This window comes from Cydia strobilella, chromosome 15 (assembly GCF_947568885.1).
Source record: "Cydia strobilella chromosome 15, ilCydStro3.1, whole genome shotgun sequence".
Taxonomy (NCBI): Eukaryota; Metazoa; Arthropoda; class Insecta; order Lepidoptera; family Tortricidae; genus Cydia; species Cydia strobilella.
Genome location: NC_086055.1, coordinates 7008294 through 7020390, shown reverse-complemented (window position 1 = coordinate 7020390; position 12097 = coordinate 7008294). Strand labels below are relative to the sequence as shown.

At 39.5% G+C, this 12097-nt stretch overlaps 1 protein-coding gene and 1 long non-coding RNA gene across 2 annotated transcripts; one reads left to right on the top strand and one right to left on the bottom strand.

Annotated features, from left to right (window-relative positions):
* Positions 1-4950: 4950 nt before the first annotated feature.
* LOC134747887 (uncharacterized) lies at positions 4951-7466 on the top strand. The gene is made up of 2 exons (XR_010128373.1): positions 4951-5232; positions 7311-7466. It is a non-coding gene; the product is annotated as an uncharacterized LOC134747887 (long non-coding RNA).
* LOC134747886 (nucleic acid dioxygenase ALKBH1) lies at positions 7414-11837 on the bottom strand. Its single transcript, XM_063682561.1, has 4 exons — positions 11655-11837; positions 11241-11570; positions 10738-10931; positions 7414-7814 (listed from the first exon to the last, which is right to left on the bottom strand). Exons 1-4 carry the CDS (start codon positions 11766-11768, stop codon positions 7433-7435), a joined length of 1020 nt encoding a protein of 339 aa, XP_063538631.1. The 5' UTR covers positions 11769-11837; the 3' UTR covers positions 7414-7432.
* Between the last annotated feature and the right edge of the window lie 260 nt (positions 11838-12097).

Sequence of the window (12097 nt, the reverse complement as noted above, 5' to 3'; positions counted from 1 at the left end):
GCTGTCCAGAAGCACCTTGTTATTCATCTGCACCATTGTAGCTAACGATTGCCTCCCACTGGCTTCGATTATAGTTTTACCGGACTCTCATCAGAAATTCCTCGTGATTTCTTTAAAGAAACGGCCGTTTTTTGCCCCCCCTTTGACAATGCTTTTAATCTCGCCATTAATGATAAGTGTCTGCACCCCACTCCTTATTAAGAGGCCATCAGTGAGTAGCTTTATTTTAAAAGTGGACAAAAACACACGACGCTCATGCAAGTCAATCGACGTATTACTTATACCTTAACAAGAGACAAAGAAATAAATAGATAACTTTTATTCTTTTGCCATTGGATTAAGGTTTAAAGTTAGTTTGTTGGTTGTTTTTCAATGGAAAATGTATCTTTGCATTGTAAGCTTCCCTAGCGAAGTGACAACCTTGTCCGTTCACTTATTTCAGATTTATCTTCATTTTTAAATGCTAAGCCAGCCGCTGATTCCACAATGTTGCTGCCCAGTGGTGGACGTATCGACAAATAAGTATTTCAGTGTGATTTCAGTAATCTCGATTGTGTAATGATACAAAAATTGCTATTATGATCTTCGGTTATCTGAACTCGCTGAATCCGGGAGGCATATTCAGATTTTAAAACGTGATACCAACATAATTCAGGTGTCAGGAACAGGCGAGCGACACGTCTTTTTGATATTATATTCTTAAAATTCGATTAGGCTTACAACCAAAATTTGGCCGACTATCATCAAAAGACTATTTATCCCATCCTGACTGCCAGGTAACGAGTATTGGCCCATTATAATCGCGTTATGAGCCGCAACTCGCAAGGACAAAAAATATTTTTATTTTTATTGGTGAAGTTATATTTTACGGAATCGCTGGGGAATCAATCATATGGAAACAGCAGGATATTTTTCTCCGACTGCCGACCCCATACTATATCGTGCGTACACGCCGCTATCATGGGCTAGGGCACACGCACTAGCCGGCAAAAACACTTCATTAAAACGATAAGTTTTTCAATGAGGGATTTAGTGGAGGGTTTTTTCAACCGTCCTCTCCGTTCACCCATAAACGAAGGCTGTCAGCCGTCAGCATTGAAATCGGTCTCCTTTAATTTTGAAGCCAATAAATTTCGTAATCCGCCAACGGAATTTATATCGGCCATTTAATGTCAATAAAGAGCGGAGACGCCAGCGCGAGCTTTTTGCCGTCCCGCCAAATGTCACTGCGCTCATTTTACATACAAAGGTGACGTGTCAATGATCATACTTACTTTAAAGTCTTTTAATACCCGCGCGGTATGTATGGCCGTTGCGGGTCGCTGAGGTATGCATTCGGTTCGCTTTGACATTTGTTTAAGCTTAATTTAAATATCTAATCATTAGTAAGAAGGCTTCTTATTGAAAATTACCTGAGCCATACATTACTGAAGGTAAACAGCCTAGTCTAGACTCTATTCAAAAGGGTTTAGACCTTCTACCCTAGTCGATAGTGACCCGGCCTACGAAGAAAACGTGCCGGGTTCTAATCCAGATAAGGGCATTTATTTGTGTGCTTATCATAAATATTTGTTCCTGAATTATGGATTTTTTTATATGTATTAGGCGTATTGCGATACAGTAAGGAAATGCTGCCAGCATCTAAGGCACGATGCCGCAGGGGGGATAGCTTTTAGTAATTTATTTTAAGATTAGTTTTATCAAGTTTTATTTACTTTTATATTTACGTCTTAAATTTTTTGTTGGTTAGTTATTTCATTTTATAAGCGTTATTGAGCTTACCGTGGTCGATCTGTTTAAAATTGTCATATATTATTTATTTAATAATAATACAACCTAATAGGTTCCTCCGATTGTCACAGGACGCGGCACGACTAAGCCTAATTCCATCGCAATAAAGTTTACGAAAGTCCATAAATGGTTGATTGATGGTTAACAAGTATAGGACTAAGCTTAAAGTCAAAAATATCATACATCAATTTCAAATAGTTTTTGGGCCTTAGGAGGCTATATATATCGGACCCTGCAATGTAGGGTACCTAATGACTTAGATTGTCACAGAACCCAGCACGCAAATTGGTCGTGTTTGACGCCGAAGCGGACAGTACGACTCACTCAATTTGTGTACATCGTCAAGCTTATGATGCCTGCCTCCGAACATCGAAATTTCGTTATTTCCCTCTCTATCGCACTTGCACAATTTGATTGCAAGAGACGCACATGGTGAAATTCGGATTTTCGATATTCGCGGTAGTCCCTCTGGCCCGGTTAGTACGGTCGGTTTTAAGATTCTATATGTGTTTCTACAGGTTCTACCAGCAATCTAATAGCAGCCACTACTGAACCGTTTATAGAATCCGTTAACTATTGCAAAGCGAAAATGATCTGAGAAGTATTTGCCATCCCAAATATAAGAGTGTTTTGACGACCGGTTTGGCCTAGTGGGTAGTGACCCTGCCTGTGAAGCCGATGGTCCTGGGTTCGAATCCCGGTAAGGGCATTTATTTGTGTGATGAGCACATATATTTGTTCCTGAGTCATGGGTGTTTTCTTTGTATTTAAGTATTTATATATTATATATATCGTTGCCTGAGTACCCATAACACAAGCCTCCTTAGGCTTACCGTGGGACTTAGTCAATCTGTGTAAGAATGTGCTATAATATTTATTTATTTATTGCCGCCAAAAAATACAACAGGTACAAATCACTTATCAACATTCAAGACATTCCGTGGTTTTTACCACTGGTAACAACTAAAAAAAAACCCACTAGGTATTTACCACCAAACTTTGGTGGTAAATACGTTGTGGGTGAGATGGTGGTAGCTACTGGGAATTATTTTTATCTGTATCAGTATCATACTATAAGTTATAGCATATACGCTCTTGTAATGGTGTGTTAGAATTCTGTCTGAATCTGAAGCCCTTATTAGGTTTTGATAAAGGGCAGGCGCAGTGCCCCGCGCGGCCGCCACGCATTGAAACCCAGTTCAAAAACCTAGTAAAGCCTGTTTAGTTAGTAAAGCGTCGTCACGGGTATCACAATAGTGCACTAATTTAGAGAGAGTACGAACTCAGTACTCTCTCTAAATTAGTGCACTATTGTGATACCCGTGACGACGGCGCGCCGTCTCTCTTTACTACATACAAGTCATATACTCTTTAGGGAATACTCAGGGAGGATACAAAAGTTCTGCGGGATATGATTGTAATGACAATCGGAACTAATAATTGATTTATAGTCTGTTGGGACCCACAGGAAACTCGAGGCGTTGTGGAAGATACGAATATTTATATGAATTATTCTCTATCGGCACTAGGTAGGTAAGTGCTTATTTATATACCTAAATACTTATAGATATCACCCCCGCCCGTGCGAAATTACCCTAGGCAAAAATTAGTCGTCAACTTTGACACTAGGTACCTAGCTAATTGTAAATAAATACCTACATACTTACATATTATGTTTGTATTAGGTAAGTCTACCTACTTTGTGACTACAGGTACTTCTTTCGCATCCATACCGCAAAACTTACAAGCTTTACATTCGCATTACTATAAATAACTGATAACTACATACATACCAATATCTTTGTACATACTAATACTAGCTTACTTTCCCTTCGTATCTGCACTCTTCATTCATCATCGCGAGCGCGGCCGCGGACTCGTGCCAACACAGATATGGCAGTGCCAATATCGCAATTCTTTGTATCGTGCAGGTATTCTATTCACAGCGACTGCTCCGTACGATATCGAATCCAGCCTTTTCAATCCGGAGGTAATGCCTGCCAACAAAGAGCCACGACTACCATTTGCTCAATGGAAATACCATTTGGCTCTGAAATACGCTGGAGGCGATTATTCACATTCTCGATTTAAGCTTTTTCACTTGTTTTCTATGAGTGGGGTAGTTCTAGAATGACAGTAAGTACCTACATTTAAAACAGCTAATCGTTGAATCGTTATACGTGCTTTTAAAAATATTATTCATTTCTTACCTAAAAAAAATGTATGTAAAGTCGCTATCGGATATATATCAGAGCGCCCGAGGTGCTCAAAAATATCTGAACACTCACTCTAATGCCGGGGCGACACTCACGGGAAACGCCGTTGATTATCGCGATAATCCCAGTGTGGCCGTATGAAAAACGTCGAATTAACTAGTTTCCCGTTAGTGTGGCCCCAGCATAAAACCTTGACTTGCGTGTTCAGATATTTGTGAGCGACTATACAGTCGCCATCAGATATATCGGAGCGGCCAAGCTGTTCACAATATCTGAACACGCACTCTAACGCCCTGACAATAGAGGCGTGTTCAGATATTTGTGAGCGCCTTGACCGCTCGGATGTATCTGATGGCGACTGTACGAGGAAGGAGGGAAAAAAACCGGATAAGTGCGAGTCGGACTCGCCCACCGAGAGTTTCGTACTTTTTATTATTTGATGTTATAGCGGCAACAGAAATACATCTGTGAAATTTCAACTGTTCATGAGATACAGCCTGGTGACAGACAGAGGGACAGTGGAGTCTTAGTAATATTAGGGTCCCGTTTCCCCTTTGGGTACGGAATCCTAAAAAAACACTAGACAACTTATTTCTATTTTTTCTTGTTACTTGTACTTATTTATTTTTCTATAATCGTACGCAACGCAACACTTCGACTTAGATCTTCTTGGCCTTCTTGGAGCACCTTCTGACCTTTATTGTCGATTGTCGTTGATACTAATTCTAGCACATACTACTTGATACGTAGGTACCTATCTATATACCTATCTACATTAATTAGTTGCTAATTATAGTAATTACCATAACCAAGGAGATTGAATTTGCATATAATTACAATCGTTTTTGATAAGAATGATAAGTCAATAAGTCGGTACCAAGTCGGTACGTCATACGTCATCTTGAAAATGACGCGAGTGTCAGATTATTTCATTTCACGGAAATGTGACACGTAATTCAAAATTGCGTGTAACAAAGTCACTTACCAGTGACTTTATTTGGCATCAAAATTCTTGTATAAAAACATTAAAAACCCATCATGTATCTCAGTAGCCGGATATTCAAATGCAGTAATTGCTACAAGCCAATGGAGCGACGGTTGGGCTTGTTCCAAGCTCAGGACGATTTCGAATGTTATTCTGACAGCTACGTCAAGTGTTTCTGGGGGCTGTGTGATGTACGGCATGACAGCAAGGAGTGTCTCCGACCAAAGCCTGATGGCCAAGGTGAATTTAATTAGGTACCGGTACTCGTGATCCGTAACCACACCATCTATGGAGCGTATTTTCGTAACGTGCGAGCAACCGCGTGACGTGACGCTCTTCACTCACTTTTTACCGTATTGTTATCTTGTGGCCACGGTCTATGCCCAACGGTGTAACACAAGAGTTAACATTTGTTAAACCACTAAAGCCAATCCAATATTAGCATCTTAGCCTCCCCCCTCAGTATTTTCATATGTGTGGTCGCCAATCAAGGCTTTCAGACCCAGCGGCAATCCGTAAACATACCTATTACCTATAATTATGTCATCGGTATACCGATCAAGATCATAATATATTATGTTTGATTCTAACAATCACCTGCGTCCTTGAATATGTTTGAATAGTCACCGAGTTGTGTTGTATAATATTCGGGCCTGTAGGCTGTAGGTGAGATGCTGTGAGGTTTATGGTCCGCCGAATGCACCGTGCGGTCAAGCGAACATGAAACACTCGAATAGTTAACAATGATTGCTTGAGCGGAGCTTGCTCGACGATTAAAGGATAATACCGAACCTGACAAGCTCGATTCTAATTTATCAATTTGATATGGTTTTGAACTGGTTTTGATACGAACTTAACGATCGTTTTGGTGATTGGCGCGCATCTCAGTCTCACGCACGACTTTAACTTCATTTCGCATTCACCAATCTGCGAGAGCTATGTTCAAGGTCGTGTCAAAACCATTACAAGTTATTAAATCAGAGTCGGGCTCCAGGTCGTCATTTGGCGCTCGATCACCTATTTTTTTATGCACTTGTCGATAGGATGAGTACGTCAGAGCGTCATCTAAGAAATTAAGGCAATCCCATCTTCGTCGGATACACTAATTTTAGTAAGAGCCCATCAACGTGCTCACTAGCGCAACGGTACATATTAATCATAAAATGATACGTAATATCCATATATCGAACGGGAAATACCTCTTTAACCCTTTAACTGCGCCTTTCATCAGTTGGTATAGTTTGTTTAGTTTTTGACACAAAATATCAAGATTGAAGAAATATCAGATACGTCTTTACCTATAGATCACCGGAAAACCTATTAGAAATGTGCAGTCAAGCGTGAGTCGGACTTAATTACTTAGTTTTTGATCCGACCCCTACGGGTTTTTTAAAGACATTTCACATAAAAGATACATTGTTTAAATTGTGTAATGTACGGAACCCTTGGAACGCGAGTCCGACTCGCACTTGACCGGTTTTTTTTCCTCTCCTTAGTGCACCTTCTGGTACTGTAGATTGCTTTATTGGGTTGGTTAAGTTAATCGTTGGATTGGCTCAAATTTTGAAAAATTCGGTTACATTAACATTCGACGAAGCCGTCTAGACAGGGCAATCGTGCGGGGTGCGAGGGGTGTACCGCGCGCACCCGAGCTGCATACATTCGCCATTGTTAGTAGCTCGGTACACGTCAAAGTCGTCGGTCCACTGTCCACTAAGCATGGCTAAACGCTCTGTGCATAAAGAGCTTGTTACACCCTTCTGAATTTAGTAACTGACAAGAGGGACACCGCAATACGTGAGACACGATAGGAGATATCTCTTATATCTTCATAATTTTTGGATAAATATCTGAAAAACCGGCCAAGTGCGAGTCGGACTCGCGCACGAAGGGTTCCGTACCATTACGGAAAAAACAGCAAAAAGATCACGTTTGTTGTATGGAAGCCCCATTTAAATATTTATATTATTGTGTTTTTAGTATTTGTTGTTATAGAGGCAACAGAAATACATCATCTGTGAAAATTTCAACTGTCTAGCTATCACGGTTCATGAGATACAGCCTGGTGACAGACAGACAGACGGACAGACGGACGGACAGGCGGACAGCGGAGTCTTAGTAATAGGGTCCCGTTTTTACCCTTCGGGTACGGAACCCTAAAAAGGACTAATAATGTGAATTATGGGCGATTTTCGGAATTCACTGACATTCTAAAGTATTCGGATTTACCCGATTATACCTTACCATAATTATACTTAGCCAATATTTTAGTGCATACATAGTAACACTAACTTAGTATTTCTCCCTTTTAATTTCAGTTATAACCATGCAACCAAAATGCAAGGAAGTACCGTGTTAAGCCTAATAGTCATCTCAGATCATATTGTTTGATTTCTAATTTCTTTAAATGAATACCAATAATATAATTTAAGACTTTATTTCATGTGTCATTAAAATGATAATCAATTAAACTATTCTGTCTTTCATTTAGCACTTGCCGTACATTCATATTGATTCGTGATTCTTGTATGTAATCTTCAAAGGGGCTCCACACAGCTTCATCAATGTTTTTATTCATCTCTGATACCAATTGTTTTTTGTCAGATATGTACTTGAAAGTGGCTTCACTAAAGCTGATTTTGTTTAGGTCTTCCCTGTCAGCCCAGGGAGCCGTTTGTGCTGGTAGGATCTTTGGAACTGCATGGTAGCAGAGCCTGGCCTCCTTTGACATTATCATGACATCTCCACTGTCAAGAAGTATTGCTGATGGCTCTACGGATTTGTCTTTACCTCCAATAAGGAAGATTGCTGATTGACCAAAACTGTAAGAGAAAAATATGTGTAAATATAATTACCAGACAATCTTTTAAATTGCTTATCTTATCTTGTCCCACGGTAAGCCCAAGGGTACTCACCCATAACACCTTCCACAGCCTCCTTGGGCTTACCGTGGGACAATGATATACCTAGTCGGCTCATAAGTTCTGTCATATACATAGTTTCAAATAAAATCAAAAGTTTAAGTTTATTCCGTATAATTTGTACAGCGTTTGAAAGCTTATAAACTAGAGAATCTAAATGTATAACATTTATTCAAAATGACCGCCATAATTATCTACACAGGCTTGAAGTCTTCGTGGCCAGTCGTCAATGGATTCACGCACCACTTTCATGTCGATATTGGCCACTGCCGTAGCAAGAGATTTTTTCAGCGAGTCTAGATTTGCATGAGGTTTTGAGCACACCTTTTCCTCTAAATACTGCCATATTTTATAGTCTAAAGGATTAAGATCTGGGCTAGAGGAGGGCCAATCTTCATGCCGTATAAAGTCGATTTTATTGGAGGCGAGCCAAACCATCACAGATGAAGGGTGATGACCTCTTTGAATACGGGGAATGCTATTAGACGCTTCTTTACTATTGCGAGCGTACACTCTATCATTTTGTTTATTACAGTTTTCTTCTATGTCAAAAATTTTCTCGTCCGAAAACAGTATACAACGGTGCTTATTTTTAGCGTACTTCTTCAATAAAGCTTTAGATCTTTTAAGTCTTAAAGCTTTAAGCCGACCATTGAGAAGATGGCCAGTTTTTCGTTTATAAGCACGAAGTCTCAGGTCTTGATTAAGCACTCTTTTCACCGTGTTTTTGCTCAAACCCATCTGGAGGGCCATAACTTTTTGTTTCCTAGCGGGATTTCTGGCAATGCGTGCCCTAATTGCTTGTACAACCGCTGGAGTCCTAGCTGTACGCGGACGACCGCTTCTTTTCTTGTCATTTAAACTAGAGACCTCACTGTATCTTTCTGTGGTACGATACACAAATCTTAGAGAGAATTTTAAATTTTCAAGTAGCTTAAAAATTTTAGTCGGCGAGTGACCACAACGATATAGTGCAATTATTGCGGTACGGCTATCTTTAAGCGTCCACTCCATGTTGAAGAAAACAGAAAATTGCAAAATTATACTACTCAAATATTTAATAAAGATTCGAAATTCAAATGCAGAACGGTTTTTGTTTTAGGAGTTCCAAATTTAAATTTTAAAGGCCAGTGACAGAACTTATGAGCCGACTAGGTACATATATATATGTCGCAGTATGATAGATCAAGCTGTTATATAGTTATAACCCTAGGGATATAATTATATGTCGTAACATAGTTATACGAAAGCGATTCATTACTATCTTACTGGGAATATAACTATAATACGTCTTTAGTAATGATTGTATCGCTTTCGTATAACTATGTTAGGACATATAATTATATCCCTAGGGTAATAACTATATAACGGCTTTATCTATCTTACTGCAACATATTTATTTATATATATAAATACTTAAATACATAGAAAACACCCATGACTCAGGAACAAATATCTGTGCTCATCACACAAATAAATGCCCTTACCGGGATTCGAACCCAGGACCATTGGCTTCACAGGCAGGGTCACTACCCAATAGGCCAGACCGGTCACCAAATAATAATTTTAAATCTAGGCATTTTTTTTTTTTTTTTTTTTTTTTTTCGTATGGCTTTTTGTGTTACTCTACTTCAGAGATTTACAGTTTGTAGATATTGTACCGCTTCCTTGGTTAAGGTGGTGAAATCCTCCACCTGCCCATGGTATCTGGTTAGAGAACAATCAAATACCGTGTGGTGTACGGTCTGCTCGGGTGCTCCACATCGGCATACTGGTGACTCGCACCAGTTCCATTTGTGCCATAAGTAAGCACAGTTTCCAACTCCGGTCCTTATCCGATTCAGCATGCACCAGACGCGTCGGGGCTCCTCAAAGCCAGCAGGTCGAGTCTTGGTATTAGGCTTGAAGACGTCGCCAGGGAGAGATCTAGATTCCCATTCAGATTCCCAGGAGTCCCGTAAGTTGCACGTTGGTGCTGGGTCGTGGAATCTCAGCGCTGGAGGATGGCGGGACTTAAGTCTGGTCTTTTTAAAATCGTGAAGGTCTTCATGGACAGGTAAGTTTGGGGATGCCCGCATCTTTTGTATTTCGAGGCCAAGGCATCTTTCTCTCCGCATATGAGGAGGCAGTATGTGGGATAAGACTGGTAGCCAGTAGATCGGCGTGGGCTTGAGGCATCCAGAGATGAGACGCATCGTGTGATGGAGTTGGACGTCAACCAGGGAAGTGTGAGCGCTGTTCAGCCAAACGGCAGAGCTGTATTCGGCTGTCGAAAACACCAGCGACAGTGCTGAGGTCCGGAGTGTAGCTGCGTTGGCACCCCAGGTAGTTCCGGTTAGCTTTTGAATGATGCTGTTGCGGGTTTTCAGCTTCGTAGACACTTTCCCAAGATGTTGTTTGAAGTTCAGGCTTCTGTCAAGAGTGACTCCCAGGTATTTGGGGAAGAAATTGTGTTGCAGAGTGGTGTCCCTAAACTTCACTTTGAGCTCTTTTTTGGCCATTTTGTAATCTAGGCATGATTAATATTATTTAAATTGGAATCTGGTTCACGCACATAGTCTGAGGAAGCAGAAGAGTGTGTTGCGCCTTGCATTGATTGCAGGGGCATGGGGGCAAGCAGTGTTCCACTGCGAATTCTCGGACCATGTGCGCTAATTGTAGGTAGTGTTCTTGAAATTAGGAGCAGTTGCATATTATATACTCTTATGGCACCATAACCGATGCCTGTAAAATATTTCTATAAAAACAAGTGCCATTGATAGTTTACCTCTCTTTGGCTACTTTACATGTCTTATTTAAGGTATTGATATACATAAATACAAACCTAAATGAAAACAGTGGAGCTTCTAAATTAACTTCCGAATGGTCTGTGTGAGCGGACAGTGTTGAGTCCATGTGGTAATAGTTGACTATTGCCGCCTCGGCCCTAAAGCCCATGTAGCCAACATACTGTGCCACTACATCTGACAACTCTGCCAACTCCTCGGGAAATGGGGATTTGTTTTCATCTGTGTATACCTGGAATTGATTTAACAAATAATGAATTATTTGAAATTATTTATTTAAGATTTAACTAATTGTTAGAAATGTGAAGATAAAACATTCCATCAAGTTCTTGATTGCTATATGAAGAGACAGATTAAACACATACTTTTCATAATGTATAACAAAGCATGAAACTACATAATTGTATAATTAGTTAACAACCCCAATTCTTCATAAGGTAATTTTCAGGAAATACTTTCAAGTAATATGGAAGCATTGCAGTCATATAAATAAAACTAACATAAAGGACACAAGCACATGGAAAAAATATTAACATTTTACTTTTGTATCCCAGTTGTGGTGATATCCCAATGTAGTCCATCTCAACTTCTTCTGAAGCTGTCTATTACATGCTCCATTATCAAAACACTCTGCCCACCAATCTGGCAACAACACTTCAATATCAATATTCAACTTATTTGGCTTTCTAGGGTATTTTTCCAAACACTTTCTAATCCAATACCTTTGTCCTAGGGCTGTAAACGGATTTTTTAATAAAAATAATCCAGGATGATTATGAAATGTGAATAGTTCCCATTCTTTAGTATTCCTTAAACCTAGCAAGTCCGTTCTGCTGTCTTCGCCGACATTGTCGGGATTAATTTTAGTGACCTGAAAAAAGTAAAATAATAAAGGCTTCTTTCACGAAAAAATACGGATGAAACGTAGTTCTGGAGCAGAAAATATAGAATTTACCTTATCGGTATCGTTACTAATATTGACTAGAGATATTACTTCACTCAGCGACGGCATTGGTTTATTCAATTTGTAGTATTTAAATTTTGACTTAAAATTATCAACTGTTTCCATTGTTATTATATACACGTAATATATTTTACTGCAAACACTTAAAATAATAAATATAAAATAATAATGCTATGCTTCCCAAGTTTTGTACAATACATTCATAGAAAAAAACCTTATTTTGATAAGAAATGTAGGGAAACATTATAGCCATGGCAACATTGTAATTAACTGTCACTTGTATCGTTTGAGCAATATTTCAAAACGCTACTGTAAACCACGCACTTGAAAATAAAAACGAGCAGTTTTCCTTTTACTAAACCTAGTATCAACGATAATAATATTATCCGAAACAACATAACCATGTGTCAATAGGTCAATACTGTCAATGTCAT

What these genes read in the sequence shown, in the direction of transcription:
- LOC134747886 (XM_063682561.1), bottom strand. Translation starts at nt 11,768, where the DNA reads ATGGAAACAGTTGATAATTTTAAGTCAAAATTTAAATACTACAAATTG. An exon ending in ACCACAACTGGGATACAAAA is followed by an intron (nt 10,932 to 11,240) that starts GTAAAATGTTAA and finishes AATCAATTCCAG; the next exon opens with GTATACACAGATGAAAACAA. An exon ending in GCTCCACTGTTTTCATTTAG is followed by an intron (nt 7,815 to 10,737) that starts GTTTGTATTTAT and finishes TTTCTCTTACAG; the next exon opens with TTTTGGTCAATCAGCAATCT.